This window comes from Dendropsophus ebraccatus, chromosome 2, assembly GCF_027789765.1.
Source record: "Dendropsophus ebraccatus isolate aDenEbr1 chromosome 2, aDenEbr1.pat, whole genome shotgun sequence".
NCBI lineage: Eukaryota > Metazoa > Chordata > Amphibia > Anura > Hylidae > Dendropsophus > Dendropsophus ebraccatus.
Window position 1 is genome coordinate 176,778,771 of NC_091455.1, and position 19,132 is coordinate 176,797,902.

Consider the following 19,132-nt stretch of genomic DNA (forward strand, 5'->3'; position numbering starts at 1 on the left):
CTCTCCCTCCTCTCGCTGTGCGGCGCTTCCGCTCCGGCCGCTTCCTTCCGGTTGCCTCTCGTGTCCTCCGCAGCCATGCCCGAGCTCAGCAAAGAAGCCAAACAGCGCCTGCAAAAGCTGTTCAAGTGCGGACAGTTCACCATCCGCTGGGGCTTCATCCCCCTCGTCCTGTACTTAGGTCAGTAGTCCTTCACACCGCCGCCTGTACCGCTACAGAGGGCTGGGAGTCCAGTGCCCTTTAAGTAGTGCAGCAGTGCAGTAAAGCAAGACATTAACAGTCATGTATCTATTTCTATGCCTTCATTTTATAGTATTCTGTTAATGTGACTGGACTACGAGTATCTTTCACTATATGACAAGGGCTGTGCTAGTCCAGCAATATGGAGAACGTAATACTGCCATTACAGCTCTATGGGCCCTATAACATGGGATGATTATTGTGTGAAAAATCGTTAAATTGTTTGAAATTAAACGATAATCGTTCTGTGTAATTGCAGGCAACGATTGAAAAATCGTTCGTGCGTCGTTTGTTGATATAGATCTGAACCTAAAATTATCGTTAATCGTTCGCTGTAATTCCACATTCGTTCGCTCAAGTTCCGCATTTTTTCACTAATCGTTCAGTGTAATAGCACATTGCTCATTGTTTTCCTGAGATCAGAAGGAATAAACAAATCTAACATATCTAACTAATATCGTTCTGTGTAATATGGTGAACGATTTCAGGTTAACAAACAATCTCGTTTGCAATTTGTCGTTAATTGTTAAAAATCGCTCCGTGTAATAGGACCCTAAGTCTAATCATTGTCAATGGGGTTACCGTGTTATTGTCACTAAAGCCGCAGTCGCTCAAGACTTGGCCAGCATTGACCTTAAAGTCAAAAGCAACTGTGACCTTAATTGTAACTTCTCTGTGATCTTGGTTCCAGCAGTCAGACCCCCCCCCCCCCCCCCCGACCATCACCATCATCACTTTTATGAGATTGTTTGTGGAACAGAATAGGTATTACTTGTTCTTTTCTCCAGAGCTCCACTTCCATCCTCGGCATGTTATGAATGTACCTTCAGAGACAAGAGGGCATGGGTAAAGAGTCATGATTAGAGATGAGCGAACCTGGAGCATGCTCTAGTCCATCCAAACCCGATTGTTCAGCATTTGATTAGCGGTGGCTGCTGAACTTGGATAAAGCCCTAAGGCTATGTGGAAATCATGGATATAGTCATTGGCTGTATCCATGTTTTCCAGACAACCTTAGAGCTTTATCCAAGTTCAGCAGCCCCAGCTTATCAAATGCTGATCGTTCGGGTTCGGATGGACTCGAACCCGGTTCGCTTATCTCTAGTCATGATCATTGTGTTCTACAGTGACATCCTGAAAGAAGCACCCAGTCAAGTGCTTCTCTCTCTTCTCACTGCAGGAGACAGATTCTTTAGAAGTCTATAGAGCCTGTATCTGACAGTGAGAAAATGGTGGACAGAAGTGCTCAGCTGTGCACTTCTACCTGTTTTTTTCCTGCGATCACTTGGGTTCTGAGCACCCAGACCCTAAGTGATCAGAACTGTTGAATGTGGTCTCTTCCTTCTGGGGATTATAAATCAGATCTGATTCCTGACCAGAAATTGATGTAATATCCTATGCTACTACTTGCTGTACTGGGAAAACCCCAATAGAGGGACTGTACCCTAAAGGCTTGCCCAGCCTATCAGCCCTTAAAGTGGTTATCCGGCGCTACAAAAAACATGACCCTTTTCTTTTAGAGACAACACGACTCTTGTCTCCTGTTCAGGTGAGGTTTGCAGTTAAGCTCCATTCACTTCAATGGAACTGAGCAGCAAAAGGCCAACCAAGCTGGAGACAAGAGTGGGGCTGTCTCTGGAAGAAAGTGGCCATGTTTTTGTAGAGCTGGATAACCCCTTTAAAAGTATTGATGATCAGACCACTAACAATCGCTAGAATGAGCTGGAAAAAGCGCTTGAACACTTTTCTCCCCATTTCAATGCAGGTGTATTCTACAGTAAGTTAATGGGGCTGCCGTTTTTGGCTTTCAACCACCTACAGCAGCTACAAGCAGGGGGTCCTGGGACCCTTTATCTTGAGATCAGTAAGAAAGTAATAAAGCTCCTCTGCTTTGGACAGTTCCTGTCAGATAGAGGTGGCAGCAGAGAGCACTGTGTCAGACTGGAATTAATTCACCACTTCCTGCAGGACATACAGCAGCTAAGTACTGGAAGATCAGAGTTTTTCTTTAAATAGAAGTAATTTACAAATCTGTAACTTTCTTACACCAGTTCATTTAAAAATTCTCTGGAGTATCCCTTTATGCAGATGCTGCATCTTAAGATGCAAAGCAAGTGGGCAAACCCTGCAAATTTTTTTATTGTAAAAAGTGACCTCACTGATTCATCAACTTCCACCTAGTGTCTTGGAAAAAAAAAAGAACTGGCTAGGGAGCAGGAAGGTAGCATTGCTGATGTCTGCAAAATGTGTTGGAATATAGAAGTGGCGCGTGGAAAGCAGAAATAGATGCTCGAATGAAAGAAAAAGTGACAGTCAGTATAGTGGCTGTGATGACACAAACATAGAGTTTTCATTTGGCCAAGTGATGACATCAGTCACATCCCTGGCTGGTGATCTTGTAACTTCTAATCTTGTAATTTCTAATTTACTTCTATTAAAAAAATCTCAAGTCTTCCCATACTTATGAGCTGCTGTATGTCCTGCAGGAAATGTTGTTTTATTTTCAGTCTGACACAGTGCTCTCTGCTGACATCTCTGGCCAAGACAGGAACTAGAGCAGGAGAGGTTTTCTATGGGGATTCATAGAAAACCTAGACAAAGTTCCTGTCTCGGCCAGAGATGTCAGCAGAGAGCACTGTGTCAGACTGAAAATAAAACAACATTTCCTGTAGGACATACAGCAGCTGATAAGTAAGGGAAAACTTTTTTAATAGAAGTAAATTACAAATCTATATAACTTTCTGATACCAGTTGATTTGAACGAATAGTGTGTGAACCCAGTCCTTTAAAATAATAACAAGAATGGATGTAGTAAAGCTGTATAAAAGGTATATGTGGGCTAATGCATAGGTGGACATGAAAGCTTCCCATAGGCTAATTTATCTGGGGAGGGGCCTGCAGCTAACGGAATGGATCAGATTGAGGCCAGCCACTCATCTGGTTCTGTTGTGTAAGCCCCGTATTACATAGAGCCACTGCTGGCTCTGCAATTCTCGTGGCAGCTGTGGGACTGGGCAGAACCAGCAGATACTGAGGAGTGTGGACAGGCATGTATGAATTTTTTTACACTAAAGGCAACAAATGTGCCGCATGTAAGTGTGCCCCTTGTGACTTGTACTCAGTGTTTGTCTGCTGGCGGGAGGCCGCAGTCTAAGGTCATCTAAGGAAGTAACTTTACATCTCAGCACGCTGATTTCTGGGCATTGCTAATTTACCATAATAGAGGATTTTGCTTGTTTCGATATGAAAAAGCGATACTCCTCTTACATGCCCTCCCTGCATGTAATTGTACAGTATTGTCATGTGCGCACTGTAAATACCCTAGCCTTTCCTTTGATAACGCCAGAGACTGCTGGCGAAACTAGTCAGGTCTATAAGGCAGAGATTTTAATAATAGTTCCAAGGGTGACATAGTCTATTAGTTTCCAACAAGCAGAGAATTATACGTGGGTGCACAACCAGCCCGATATCGCTGTCCGTTCGGGACGCGCCCGCGGACGGCGAGAGCGGTGCTGAGACCTTTCTACCTAATGTACGGGGGATGACACAATGAATAGATACACAACAGGACTTAGTTACTGGACCTCATGGTAACGTCCTGTAAGATACGCGATAGAGTACCCCAATAGAAAGTGTTACATTAGCGATCATATTTGTCACTTGTTACACACTGTGAAGACTTTACGATAAAGTTAAAGAGCCGTTTAGACTCATCCTGCCGGCATCGGAGCGTACCGCTCCTAGCAAGCACAAACTTGTGGCAATAAGAATAATTGATGCATTGTATCCACCAATGATGAGCAAACACTATCACACTCATCAGATACGAGGAAGATATACATGCTACAGATGATTACAAACTATACACAGCAATCTTCAGTTTAATTCATAACTATATTACTAAAATCAGTAACACGTGGAAGTGATAACAGGCAACAATTCCTGCACAATACTGGGCTTACAGTGCAACCTCTGCCCCCACAGTATTAAACTGCATGAACCCCCCAAAGATAAGACAGAATCCCCTAGGAACTATTTTTTATATAGCACTGTATATACACAAACACAGTTTTGCTTATATCCCAAACTCTAATAAAAGTTAAGTTTTATCCCTATGGGGAAAGAAGGTAATTTCTCTGCTAAGGCAGAACAAAAACACTGTAAATACCCTGCAGACTTACAGCTGAGATGAGAAAAGATTTATTTAGGGAGAACTGGTGAAATGTAAAAATTCAGGGTAGGCAGGAGGGGTAGGAACTAGAAATGCGCGAACACGAGTCGATCCGAACCCGAACTTTCGGCATTTGATTAGCGGTGGCTGCTGAAGTTGGATAAAGCCCTAAGGCTATGTGGAAAACATGGATATAGTCATTGGCTGTATCCATGTTTTCCAGACAACCTTAGAGCTTTATCCAAGTTCAGCAGCTCCAGCTAATCAAATGCCGATCGTTCGGGTTTGGATCGACTCAAACCCAAACCCAGTTCGCTCATCTCTAGTAGGAACATAATAATAATAAAAAAAAAAAAAAGAAACCTGTCTCTGCAGCGCTGCAACACCAGCTCACTGACAGTTGCTGGTTTCCAGTTTTCTTTTAGTTCCTGTGTTGTCACAACCCAGCAGGATCTATCCGCTCAGTCCTGCCTCACTGACTGAATGAGCAGGCATTTTTGAGCCGGGTTGGGAGCTACAGGAGGAAGACCAGGGTTTGGAAGCGGTGATGCTGTGCTGCAGGAGGAACAGGGATGGGGTAAGTATTACTTTTTTTTCTTATGTACATTATTTTACCACAGATTTTTGGCTACTAAATTGCAAGTGGCTCTGAGGTGCACAGTAACTACAGTGGTTGGATAAAATAACTAAAACATCAAATACTGATTACACTCTTTTTTTAACTGATAATGGGTACAACTCCTTTTTGCAGAAATGAAGCTGAAATACATGAAAGAATAGATAAATATAAATCTCAAATTATTGTGTCAATTTTGTTACACCCTTTAGCTAATACAGATACTGATTCCTGGATGGAAATGGATGGGGCAATCTACTCCTAACATTGTTTATAAGAATACCTCGCTTATGGTGCGTTTACACAGAGAGATTTTTGCAGCCAAAGGCAGGAACAGGCTGTAAACAGGGAACAGAATATAAAGGATTCATTACTGGCTTTGGCTTAAAAAAAAATCTGTCAGATCACTCACGCCAAAATGTAATGAAGTCTGGGTGGCCGAGTAGATGCTTAACTTTATTTTCATGTTCCTCAGACCTGAATGCAGTACATGGAGCAGTGGGGGTAGGAACCTAGAACCTTAGTAAGAACCTCAACCCTTTAAGAAGAGTGGGATGCCATGCCTCAGCAGACGATAAGACAACTTGTGCTAACAGCATTAAACATCATTGTTAATCTGTAATTGATGCTCAAGGACACATGACAAGTTATTGAGACAATGACCGTTTTTGTTGGGGTATATCCACCACTGGTGTTGGCTTTTGTTTCAATAAATTGTTCGAGATGAGAAAAACTAAATAACCACCAAATGAAATAACCCTGTGTGAGTAGTGTACTGTATATCTTAAGATAAAATATCCTAATGTAATAATATAAGGGAAGCCTAGATGGACCAGGTGGTGGTTTTCTACTGACAGTTTCCATATAAGATGACTAAAGGTTTGTGTAACTCAGTGGGCGATTTCCATTGCTTTGTGGTTATTGCAAATGGTGCACGTCACAATGTTATCCTATCATCTCTGCAAGAAGGAACGTCCACGAGCCGCAGAGTAAATGTCTATGGTACCAGTGAGATGACTAAATTTTATTTAGTCCTTTTCTAAGATAGAACTTTTTTTTTAATACATTAGAATTTGCTTGATGCCTTCATTGTGATTAAAACAAAGATTAACCCCTTAACGACATCGGGCGTAAATTTACGCCCTGATGCCGGTAAGGGAGTTCAGAGCGGGGCCGCGCGGCGGCCCCGCTCTGAACCGCGCCGGTCCCGGGTGCCGCGTGTAGCCCGGGACCGTAGGTATTAGCGGGCACGGTCCGATCGCCGTGCCCGCTAATACAGTAATCGGATGCAGCTGTCAAAGTTGACAGCTGCATCCGATTACCGGACGCAGCGTCATCCCTGGTGTCTAGTGGGGAGATCGCTCCTCCGGGATGTTGTCCCGGAGGAGCGATCTCCGCAAATGAAGCCGGCCGGGGACCGCTCCAAGATGGCGCCGTCCCCGGCTCGGCACTCGTTTACTTCCGGCTGCAGCAGCCGGAAGTAAACGAGTGCCTATCTCATGGATCTCTGCAGCATATCTATGCTGCAGAGATCTCAATGAGAGATCAAAGCACTTATACTAGAAGTCCCCCAGGGGGGCTTCTAGTATAAGTGTAAAAGTAAAAAAAAAAGTGTTGTTAATAGTAAAAATCCCCCTCCCCTAATAAAAGTCTGAATCACCCCCCTTTTCCCAGGTTATAAATAAAAGTAAATAAATAAATACATAAACAAACATGTTTGCTATCGCCGCGTGCGTAATCGCCCGAACTATTAATTAATCACATTCCTGATCTCGCACGGTAAATGGCGTCAGCGCAAAAAAATCCCAAAGTGCAAAATTGCGCATTTTTGGTCGCATCAAATCCAGAAAAATTGTAATAAAAAGCGATCAAAAAGTCGTATATGCGCAATCAAGGTACCGATAGAAAGAACACATCATGGCGCAAAAAATGACACCTCGCACAGCCCCATAGACCAAAGGATAAAAGCGCTATAAGCCTGGGAATGGAGCGATTTTAAGTGTTGTAGATTTGTTGACAATGGTTTAAATTTTTACAGGCCATCAGATACAATATAAGTTATACATGTTACATATCGTTTTAATCGTAACGACTTGAGGAACATATATAACAAGTCAGTTTTACCCCAGGGCGAATGGCGTAAAAACACATTTCCCCCAAATAAACAAAATGCGTTTTTTTTTTCAATTTCACCACACTTTAAATTTTTTTCTGGTTTCGCAGTGTACTTTATGCAAAAATTCAGCCTGTCATTGCAAAGTACAATTAGTGACGCAAAAAATAAGGGCTCATGTGGGTCTCTAGGTGGAAAAATGCAAGTGCTATGGCCTTTTATGCACAAGGAGGAAAAACCGAAAACGCAAAAATCGAAATTTGCTCTGTCCTTAAAGGGTTAAAGGAGAAGTCCGGTGAAATTTTCTATTAAAGTATTGTATTGCCCCCCAAAAGTTATACAAATCCCCAATGTACACTTATTCTGGGAATGCTTATAAAGTGCTTTTTTCCCTGCACTTACTACTGCATCAAGGCTTCACTTCCTGGATAACATAGTGATGTCACGACCTTACTCCCAGAGCTGTGCTGGCTGTGGCTGCTCAAGAGGATGATGGCAGAGGGACACTGAGGGACACAGAGCACTGGAGGGACACTGAGCATCCCCCTGCCATCATCCTCTCCAGCAGCCACAGTCCGCACAGCTCTGGGAGTCGGGTCGTGACATCACCATGTTATCCAGGAAGTGAAGCCTTGATGCAATACAATAGTAAGTGCAGGGAAACAAGCACTTTATAAGCATTTCCCGTAATAAGTGTATATTGGTGATTTGTATATCTTTTGGGGGGCAATACAATACTTTAATAAAAAATTTTGCCGGACTTCGCCTTTAAGCCGAGCACAGTGGTCAGTTTCTACTCATTAAATAAGCAGTAGTATGTGATTCCTATCTAGTCCAGTGTCACATTTTGTATTGTACTATACAAATTACAATCCTGGAGAGAAAAAGATTCGCTATATTTAAGCATAGAAGATGGTTCGGGGGCGCACATTCAGGGAGTGGCATCCTGATCAAATACATTGGAAAACCATGTGTATGTTACCCCAGCTTGACTGTTCTTTGACAAGGACCCTAAGCCAATCACGTGATAAAATTAGTAATTTATTACATGATTGGTTATGAAAGTGTGCATGACCTGTACAGTTTCACGTCTATATAATAAACCATATTATAAAATGCTATTCCCCATATGTCTGTTTTCAATGATTTTTTTTATACTTGGAGTTGTAACCTAGTTTTATGAAATCTTATTCCCAATTTTATTTTATTTCTAGGATTTAAAAGGGGAGCTGACCCTGGAATGCCTGAACCCACCGTACTAAGGTAACTATTACAGAGAAAAAGTTATGTCGCAGAGTTTGTAAATTAAACTTTATTGTTTCTACAACGCACCTTGAAGATGTGCAACATCCCGTTAATTTAAGTGAACATTTTTTGTCAGGGATATATGGTAAGTAGTCATTTAAAGGGTATTCCCATCTCCAGTATTTACACCAAATTGACAAAGCACCCTTTCATTCAGGTAAGTGGAGGTGTCCTGACCCAGGGCAGATTGACTGTTTGTTTCATTAGGGTACTATTACACGAAGCGATTTTCAAACGATTAACGATAGACTAACTGAAATGACCTGAAATCGTTCACCTAATTACACGGAACGATGATCGTTACTTATGATCATTATTGCGTTAATCCTGTTGTTGCTACTGCGTTCGCCACTACTGCGAACGACATCTTATTACATGTGAACGATTTGCAAACGATCAACGATAAAAATAGGTCCAAACTCTAATAAATGAACAAGGATTTCTCGTTGGCCGTTTAATCGCTGTCTGCTATCACACTAAACGATTATCGTTCAAATCCAAACGATTTAACGATTTTTCAAACGATAATTGCTTTGTGTAATTCCACCCTTAGAGTAGAGGTGAAGGAGCGATCATTGCTCTTTTTTTGATCATAATAGTGACAAGCAGTTTTTTATCAATTAACTTGACCTGACCTAATCAGACATCTTTTGCATATTCTGGGGAATTTATATAAATGTCTAAGATAGGAATATCCCTTTAAGACCAAAGATTTATTTTTTTAATTTGAATTTATACAGGATTTTTCCCCTTACTGGTTAATACTGGTTACTGTTTTTTTTTTCTCTTTCCCCTAAATCTATTGAAGGGTTGTAAAAACTGATAGTAGTTCCCCAACCTCCAGAGATGGGTTTTCTATAAAAGCTTGTCTTAGAGGAGTCCCCGAGCATGTCACATGACCCCAGCCAGCTATCGAGCACTTTATTTTCTAAGTAGTTTTAAAAATGTATCTTTTACTTGCCTGAAACTATATCCGGAGGAAAAAAATGCGGTTCAGACATATTCCTTTGTATGTTGTGTGTTTATTTGCATTGGGAACTTCCTTAATTTCCTTTCCTTTGGTCTCCCTTAGAGGTTTTCCTCCCCTTATTTTCCTTTTGCAAACTCAGCTTTTGATTTCTAACAATAGCAGAAAGCGGTCATTCCTCATAGAGGAAGTTACACAAAATAACCGAGGGTGCATCCTATTAGAGATATAATCTCCCTTTCAATGGAAAATCATACGTTTCACAAGTTGTCAACATTCATTCATTTTTGTTCTGTATATGTGGTTTACTTTAGATTTCTCCATTCACAAATGTAAGCTCAATTTGGTGTAAGTAACTTATTATCATGGACTTCTTATTTGAGAATTAGATCCCTTAAAGAATTGCTGCCATTTATATGACCTTTTAACAGAGTAATTGCTAGTATTGGTTCTGGTCAGTGCCATTCTGATCATTAGTTATACAGGTGAAACTTCCTGACTCTCTGTCTAATTGATTACAGGAGAAGGGCTTCGTAGACCTGTAACGCGCACTTCACCCTGCTATAATTAAAGGGTTCATTCAGCCTTAAAGCGACTCTGTACCCACAATCTGACACCCCCAACCGCTTGTACCGTCAGCTGCTTTTAATCCAAGATCTGTCCTGGGGTCAGTTCGGCAGGTGATGCAGTTATTGTCCTAAAAAACATTTTTAAAACTTGCAGCCCTGTGTCAAATTTGCGCGGTCTAGAATGTCTGTGCATTATGCTTGGACCACCTCTCTGTCCCTCCTCCCTGCCCTCTTCATCATTAGGAATGCTCCAGACAGATATTCTCCTATTAATTGTCTAAACACTGCACATGAGTTGGATCGTTAAGGCACCTGTGCAGTGTTCACACAAGTGAGGAATGGGAGAAATTCTGCCAGGGACATTCCTAATGACGAAGAGGGCAGGGAGGAGGCACGGAGAGACGGTGCATGGTTAGTGCATAGACACCCTAGGCCACGCCAATTTGACACAGGGCTGCAAGTTTAAAAGTTGTTTTTTAGGACAATAACTGCATCACCTACCGAACAGACCCCGGGACCGATCTTGGATTAAAAGCAGCTATCCGAAGGTACAAGCTGTTTGGGGTGGGCAGATTCGGGTACAGAGTCGCTTTAAAAAATAATGGCCTCTTTCTTTCATAAACAGCTCTTGTCCTGACCTAAGTTTGGCTGTGGTATTGCAGCTCAGTGAATGGAGCTGAATTGTAATCCCACACACAACCTGGGGACAGGGGTGGTGCTGTTTTGCAGTAAAGCAGTTGTGAGTTTCCTAACCACTTTAACAATTTGAGCGGGTCTCGGCACTAAAAACCCTGGCCGATCTTAAATTTTGAATTGTTAAAGGGGTACTCCAGACAGAAATTATTTTAAATCTTTTTTAGGGTACAAACCCACTTGACGTATTTGCTGCGTGAATCAGTCTTAGGGTACAAACACACACAGCGTATACGCAGCTTATTTACTGCTGCGATACGCAGCAAATACGCAACAAACACGCAGCAGATTAGATCTAAATAACTGAACACAGCATCAAATCTGCACCACCAAATCTGCTTCAAATCTGCTGCGTTTTTGCTGCGTATCTGCTGTGTATACGGTGTGTGGGTTTGTACCCTGACATTGGGGATTTTTATCAAAGGGGTGTAAAGTAGAATACTTTTTACATTTATGAGAGGCAACAGTAAGGGGTGACACTGGCCTCTCTGCTGCCACCAACCTACATGTTCAGCACTGCAGAGCTGTTGAAGCCTTGCGCTATTGGCACATACACAACGCTATTGGAACCTGAAAACCCATCTCTTCAAACTAGGCTACAACCTTTAATACTTTACTGGCTGCACTTTATCTCCTGTCTCTCTCCCAATACCTTATAGATTGTGAGCCCTTGCGGGCAGGGTCCTCTTCCCCATGTATCAGTCTGCCATCTGCCTTCATGTGATGTGTTTTGATCTTGTATTGTTCTTGTTTGTTACCCCTGTCGCCTGTATAGCGCTCTGGAATTAAGTGCGCTTTATAAATAATTAGTAATTGGGGTGACCCTTCTCAGTATGCTCTTATTAAAATATACAATACACAGGGGAAAGTGCGCAAGGAGAGTGCACATAAGGTTTCCCAATAACTTTTTTAACGTGTGATGCTAAAATGCAGAGAGTTTTAATGCGGAACACAGGGTATGCATATGATGACTAAGAAGGCATTGAGACAAATGTGTGACTATCCATGGCTCTCTGCCTGTAATCACGCTATGCACACCTGATTGACATGTAAAGAGCCATATGTGTCCCTGCAGTATGTGACGAGTCTTTATTCCTGTCAGTCTGGGTGCAGAGCGTGGTTACAGGCTGTGACTAGTTACGGCTCTGTCTCTGCCCCAGTGCCTACTTGGGCATCATGTACATGCACCACACTATAGCATTTTGGTATTTTATACTTGGCACCAAAACCCATGTAGGAAAAGTTTTTAGGACATCCTTTATGCACTGCCAATATTTGTATAGGATGAATAGTGCTGCCTGATTCCCTAAGCAATTTTGAATTCAGTTTTGCAGCAAATTATTTTTCAGGTTTCCTTTTAAAGGAGACAAACTACAGCAAGGAGGAAGATCTATAAGACCACAGTACAATGAGCCGTAACATTAATTTGCGGCTTCTCCCACTTTTTCGCCACACTAATTTTTTGAGACATTTCCTCTATGTTCATAAAATTGTTCCGAGAAAATTCCCGTATTTCACATTGAATAACTATTTACTGTTATCAGCTGTTTCAGGACATAAAGGGGAGGACTGGAGTGGTTGTACATGGGATTAATGGGCCGGATGTGTGCAATAAAAGACCCCCCTCCCTAATCATAACTTTACATCTGTGGATGTCTAAAAATAACAATAGTGTGAAGTAGTGCACATGTAACACAGGAAGCAAAACTGCTCTACAGCAGGCATTCTAGATATAGCTGAGTAATAATATGACATCTGCAGCATCAGTATCCCGCATTGCTTCAGGAGCAACAGAATCTGCCTTTGTCTCCCCTTCTGCATCCATCAAATGCACGGCACTCTCAGTTAGAGATCTTTGCCTAGTCAGTGAGCGGCAGGGATGACCTGCAAGTTTTTGCACTTGGCTTTATAGACCATTATAGGGTGTGTTTCTCCAAAATTATACTATTGGTTCTTAGATGGTGGCGCTTTGCAGAGTTATAAAAGCATGTTTTCCTTCCAAGATTAAGTGCCATTTAGCCTTGAGCTGCAGAAAGCATACCTCCTTCATCCAACCTTCCTGCTTGATTGTTCTAGGCTTAGCTTCCAGTGTTTTACATCAGTCTTTGGGTCAGGGGGAGATAGGAGGCATGCGTCACCTCCTCGGTGACACTTCGAGGGAACCAGTCTGCAACATTGTGCTGATATAGTTCCCTGCAGCACAGTATAGTGTACTGTGCAGTTCATGGAGCATACCAGCAGCAGCAGTAGCTTTATGGTGAAAAATAAGTTTTATTATGCCGCCCGAGGCAGAAAGAGGGGCTTCAACTAGTCTTCAATCATCCATGCACTGTGCGCTGACAGGCAGACAAGTCACAGGCAGCTCCCCACCCCGATGACAGTTGCCTTTCCTGGTCTTGCACAGCATAAAATAAAACAATGCTTTCACTTTTAGGGTAGCTTCACACGTACCGGATCCGCAGCGGATTTCACGCTGGGAGTTTGCACTGAAATCCGCCGCGGATCCTGGTAGTGTGAAGCTGAATGGGTCACATACACGCAGCTGAATTTTCATTCCGCTGCCAGTATGTGACCCAGCCCCCTCGCAGCATACATTACCTGCTCGACGCTGTGGCTGTGTGAGGCTCCCGGCTGTCTCTCACAGCCGCGGCGCTAAGCAGGTAATGTATGCTGCGGGCCGGGTGCTGCCCTGGAGTATACATCACCTGCTCCAGGCTTCGGAGCCTCCCGGCGATCAGCCAATCAGTGCGCTGCGGTGGGTCAGTGCACTGATTGGCTTACTGCTGGGAGGCCCAGAAGCAAGCAGGAGCTTGGAGCAGGTGATGTATGCTGCGGGGGTTAAAAGGGGGGCCGGGTTACATATCCGCAGCGAATGAAAATTATAAAGCTGCGGCTGGTATGCTCCATGAGCTGTAGCTGTATTCTGTTCTGCAGGGAACCATATGAGCACAATCGTGCAGAATGGTTTTCTTCAAGCTTAGAAACAAAACATGATTTCACCTCGCATTTGGCCATTAGTTAAGTATCAAGTTTTATTTGTTTTATCTCCATATCCGCTATCTGCCTGTGTCTTAAAGCTGTAATGGTGGCCATACACGTTCAATACCTGCCGGCTAAATGATTTAGCCAGACAGCTCTGGCAGTGACTTCTCTGTCTGTGAACATCTCTGATACATTATCTGTTGGTAGAGTCGTAGGAGCCCCCATACACTGTATACTGATGGCTGAACCTACTGTGTAGTTATCTGTACAATATAAAAATTATACTAGTGTATATTAGCCCAACACTTAAATCTGATACTTCGGTAGTGCTATATATAGGGTAGATTTTAATGTAGATTCAATAGTAGAAAAAGATGCGGCACTCACTATATCTTTTTTTTACTTTTTATTTTTATTTTAAAAACCAACGCCAGGATGTTGGTATATAATTTGATCAAACCATACTGCCACGTGTACCACGTGCCGGTCTCCTGGTTCACACAGGTCCCTACACTAACTCCACACTGTGTCGGTCAGCGTGCAGGGAAGGGAGGCCATGGACTGGCCCTGCAACCCCATTGTCACAGGACCAAACCCAAAGTGCCCCACCAATACCCAGCCGGCACCACCGGCGGAGAAGGCTGCCCCCAAACAACACAAGTATGGCACTCACCACCACTGCTGCAGACAGCTGGGTTTTGGGGGGGCACTTTGGGTTTGGTCCTGTGACATTTGGGTTGCAGGGCCATTCTATGAGGCAATATGGTTTGATCAAATTATACTGTATACAAACATCCTGGCGTTGGTTTTTAACCCCTAGACGACCCTGGACGTAGGGTTACGTCATGGAAGTCTGTCCCCAGACGACCCATGACGTAACCTTACGTCATGGGTGTTATTCCCGCTATGAAGCGCGCTCCGGAGCGGAGCGCGCTTCACAGCAGGTGGGGGCCGGCTGCAGTGAGCAGCCGGGACCTCACCGGTAATGACACGCTGCAGCGATCGCGCTGCCGCGTGTCATTAACCCCTTAAACGCCACGATCGCGGCGCGACCGCAGCGTTTAAGTGTAAGTGACAGGGGGAGTCCCCTGTCACTTACCGATCGGGACCCCCGCAGTGTGACTGCGGGGGTCCCGATCGTTGAAACGGACTGCTGGAGGTCTCTTACCTGCCTCCATGCGGTCCGATCGGCGATCTGCTACACTGAGCCTGCACAGGCAGGCTCAATGAGCAGATCGCCGATAACACTGATCAATGCTATGCCTATGGCATAGCATTCATCAGTGTATAAATCAAAGTAATGTATGTACAAGTCCCCCAAAGGGACTTCAAATGTGTAAAAAAAAAAAAAAAGTTCAAAACACTAACACACTACCCCAAAACCCCTCCCCCAATAAAAGTCTAAATCACCCCCCTTTCCCATTATATAAATAAAACATATAAAAATGAATAAATAGATAAACATATAATATACCATAGCGTGCGTAATTGTCCGATCTATTAAAATATAACAAGCGTCATTGCGACCGGTAAACGGCGTACACGAAAAGAGGGGAAAAAGTGCGCAGATTACCGATTTTATGTTACATTATATATTAAAAAAAATCAATAAAAAGTGATCAAAACGTCCGATCTTCACAAATATGGTATTAATAAAAACTAGAGATCATGGCGGAAAAAATGACATCCCATACAGCCCCGTAGGTGAAAAAATAAAACCGTTATAAGCGTCACAATAGGCCCATTTTATTAATATTTAATTGCCAAAAAAAAGGATTTCATAAAAAATATATATAACATTAGAGAATCTGTGTAACCTGCATATGGTTGTGTTCGGACTGACCTATAGAATAATAGTGTCATGTCGCTGTTACCATATAGTGCATTACGTAGACACAGGAACCCCCCAAAGGTTACCATATTGCATTCTTTCTTACGATTTCACCTATTTATATCTTCATAAATAATATATTTGGAATTCCGTCATACATGTTATGGTAAAATGAATGACGCCATTACAAAGTACAACTATTCCTGTAACAAACAAGCACTTACATGGCCTGTAGATAGAAAACTGAGAGTGCTAGAGCTCTTAGAAGGGGAGGAGGGAAAAACGAAAACACTAAGATCAAAATTTGCGCGGTCCACTGGGTCATTTTGGGCCTGGTCCTCAAAGGGTTAAACATAGTCTAGCGGCATTCGTATCAGCCATACAGTAGGTGTGATGTGCAGCAGCTCCTTTCTCTCCATGTCGCATCATATATAGTAAGCACTTGCACCTAGGTTGCTGTTGCACTTTCGTTTTTTTTGTTTGTCTCATAATAACATATAAAAATTTACAATCGGAAAATAGAAACCAGTAAAAAAACATAGTAAAAAGTAAAAAAATAGAAACATTTACATTAAATCCTGCATTGTGAGCAGTTAATATACTCCTATTCAATTTTCCCTTGAGAATCTTTTTTTGTGCTTTATAACCTTCCCCATTTCGTTCCTACTCCACTCCCATGCTTGGTGAATCCATCATTAAAGCGACTCTGTACCCACAATCTGAACCCCCCCCCCCCCAAACCACTTGTACCATCAGATAGCTGCTTTTAATCCAAGATCTGTCCTGGGGTCCGTTTAGCAGGGGATGCAGTTATTGTCATAAAAACATCCGGCAGCGCTGTGTCTAACGGCCGGGGCTTACATTTGTATATGCATTAGGCTGGCACACCCTCTCTGTCCTTCCTCCCCACCCTCCTCATCATTAGGAATGCTCCAGGCAGATTGCTTCCTATTCCCCACCTGTGTGTATAATGAACATGGGCTGGATCGTTAATACACCTGTGCAAAGCTCAAACAGCAGTAAATGTTCCTGGATCATTCCTAATAATGAGGAGGGTGGGGAGGAAGGACAGAGAGGGTGTGCCAGCCTAATGCATATACAAATGTAAGCCCCGGCCGTTAGACACAGCGATACCGGATTAAAGGTTGTTTTTATGACAAAAACTGCCGAACGGACCCCAGGACAGATCTTGGATTAAAAGCAGCTATCCGAAGGTACAAGTGGATTGGGGGGGACAGATTGAGGGTACGGAGTCGCTTTAATAGTTTGGGGGTCTGGCCTTTACACCACAATTAATGAACCATTTGACCACTTTCACACACAACAGCAATGAAAATGGCTTTGCCAAGTGTTGGATTACCAGGAATTCACTAAACTCCAGGATAAAGTCCTCTCCAGGCATACAGATTTGTAAGACAGATGTGACACCTTCTCTAGAATAAACTCATGAGGACCATATCACCAGTGCACTGTGCTGACGGCTTCATCATGATATAGTACAGACTAAAAGAAGGAACCGACACACATGCATTTAGTCATGAGCTTATTGTAATGCTTTACATAGTTTTTTTGATGAGGAAATACCTTCTGCAGAAAAGACCGTAATAAACAAGAAGTAAATGGGATTCCACGATAACTTTCCGAATGGAAACAGAAAAAAAAATTGCAATTGTGCTGCTGATTTGCACCATTTACTGGCATTGCCATCGCAGAGACTGTGCAAGAGCTATCAAAACCAATAAAATCCTTCTCCTGTATGATAGATTCACATAAACCTGATCACTCAGCATTTGAATCCCGCAGCCTGGAGAAGATTGATGCATAACTAGGACTGCCAGGAAAATATGGATACCGGGTATGGCTGTATCCATGTTTTCCAGGCAGCCCTAGGGTGGTATCCATTATCTCCAGCCACCGGGAGTGTTTGGGTTTGTATGAACCTGAACTTACTATAAGTTTGCTCATCGCTAATGGATAACTACAGTACAATGGGTTTTCTTTATTTTGTTCTTGAGTCACCGGGTTACATGTACAATTGAATGGCTTGCAGTGAAATAAATTGAAGATGTGATGTGGACAGAGACTTATGTTTGGTGGTATTCAGTGTTCTTTAACTCTCGGCAGACTATTTAAGTAAGTCATTGGTGCTTGTATAAAGACTATGAACAGCCTTAATGAAAATCTGTCAACTACAAACACCGCGTAATAGCTGTTGAGGTATAAAATTAATCTACCTTTCCTTGAGCTGGTGGGGGTTGCTTCAGGAAAGGTAATTTGCTTTTATACCCCAACAGCTATTATGCTGTGTCTGCATCTCTTAGCAGCAAATGCAGCTGACAGATATCGTATTATTTTGTTGTACTTATTAATAGCGTCAAATAAAATAAACAATTACATTTTACCTCAACTTTTTTTTTTTTTTTAATTTTGCTCAGTTTCTCTTCTGCAGTTTGCTTGTTTTCATGTGTAGTGCAGACTGCTCTTGCTAAATGGTTTTCTAAGCTGGTTTATGACCAGAGTAGAGTCCTAAATTGGCTAAGATGGCCATTCAAGAAAGGAAAGAGCGAAGCTGGAGACAGACCAACCACTGAATGCAGTCTGCACTCTGTGAAAGCATGCAGGCTGCAGAAGAGAAACGGAGCACATTATTTTAAAATAAAGATCTATGGGAAAAGCCTATTTAGACCTATTGTAATAGGTACAATAATTAGCTACTTACATTTCTCCTTTCCCAATCTTGATAACAAAATATTTGTGCTTTTTTAACAGTTTATTATGGGGATGAAGACTTCACCATCACAGACACCCGACATATGTATTGCAGTATCGAAGATTAAAAAGGACCAGCGTAGAACGTGTTCAACCTAAAATATGGGGGATTGTGCTGATATGCGCTTTGACATCACATTCAACAAATTGTGCTGTACAGTGCTCCTAAAGTGGCAGTGAAAGTGTGAAGACTTTGTTTCAATTATTTAAGTTTTTCTTAACTGTTTTTTTTTTTTTTTTTTTTTTACACAAATGATCTGCTGTATATATCATTCATTGTGCATTTTATGGTAATTCTAGATGAATAAAAATATACCAGTGATGCAAGAATAATTTTTATCCTTACATACACATCCATAGTTAGTGGTTTGAGTCCATGCAACATCTTGTTTTACCATAAGTGACTTGCGTTGGTGAAACATGTTGAAAAAATGTTTCACATGTACAAGCTGCAGCCAAAAACCACATTATTTTTTGTACAGTTTTGACAGCGCGTCAGACATTTTCTACGTCTGTGAATATACCCTAGTGGTGAAGGTGAAACTGTTCTTTTCTGCCATTTAATTTCTCATCAATGTTGATACAATTCTATAGACTAAAGGGGGAGTAAATCTTTTTGGACACACTCAGTGCCTATACCATTTATAGATACACTCTTGGGTCGGGTGATAAAGTACTGTAGACAAGATGCCCTCAAAATTAAAGTTGGCACATTGTAATGGTCAGGATGTAGCGTAGACCTCAGAACCAGGCACCAATCCACAGTTGCAGTCATCTGTTTTTTGTGCCCCTTACATTAGTCATCCAATTGTGTAAATCCAATTTTATGTCCAAAACTATGTAATCTTTTCTATTTCTATTGTGAGCATAAGATGAAG

At 42.3% G+C, this 19,132-nt stretch overlaps 1 protein-coding gene across 1 annotated transcript; it reads left to right on the plus strand.

Moving 5' to 3' along the window:
• Positions 1 to 29: 29 nt before the first annotated feature.
• On the plus strand, positions 30 to 18,576 carry TOMM7 (translocase of outer mitochondrial membrane 7). The gene is made up of 3 exons (XM_069960469.1): positions 30 to 178; positions 8,353 to 8,401; positions 18,255 to 18,576. The coding sequence occupies exons 1-3, from the start codon at positions 76 to 78 to the stop codon at positions 18,268 to 18,270; spliced, it is 168 nt and encodes a 55-aa protein (XP_069816570.1). The 5' UTR covers positions 30 to 75; the 3' UTR covers positions 18,271 to 18,576.
• The last annotated feature ends 556 nt before the right edge of the window (positions 18,577 to 19,132 follow it).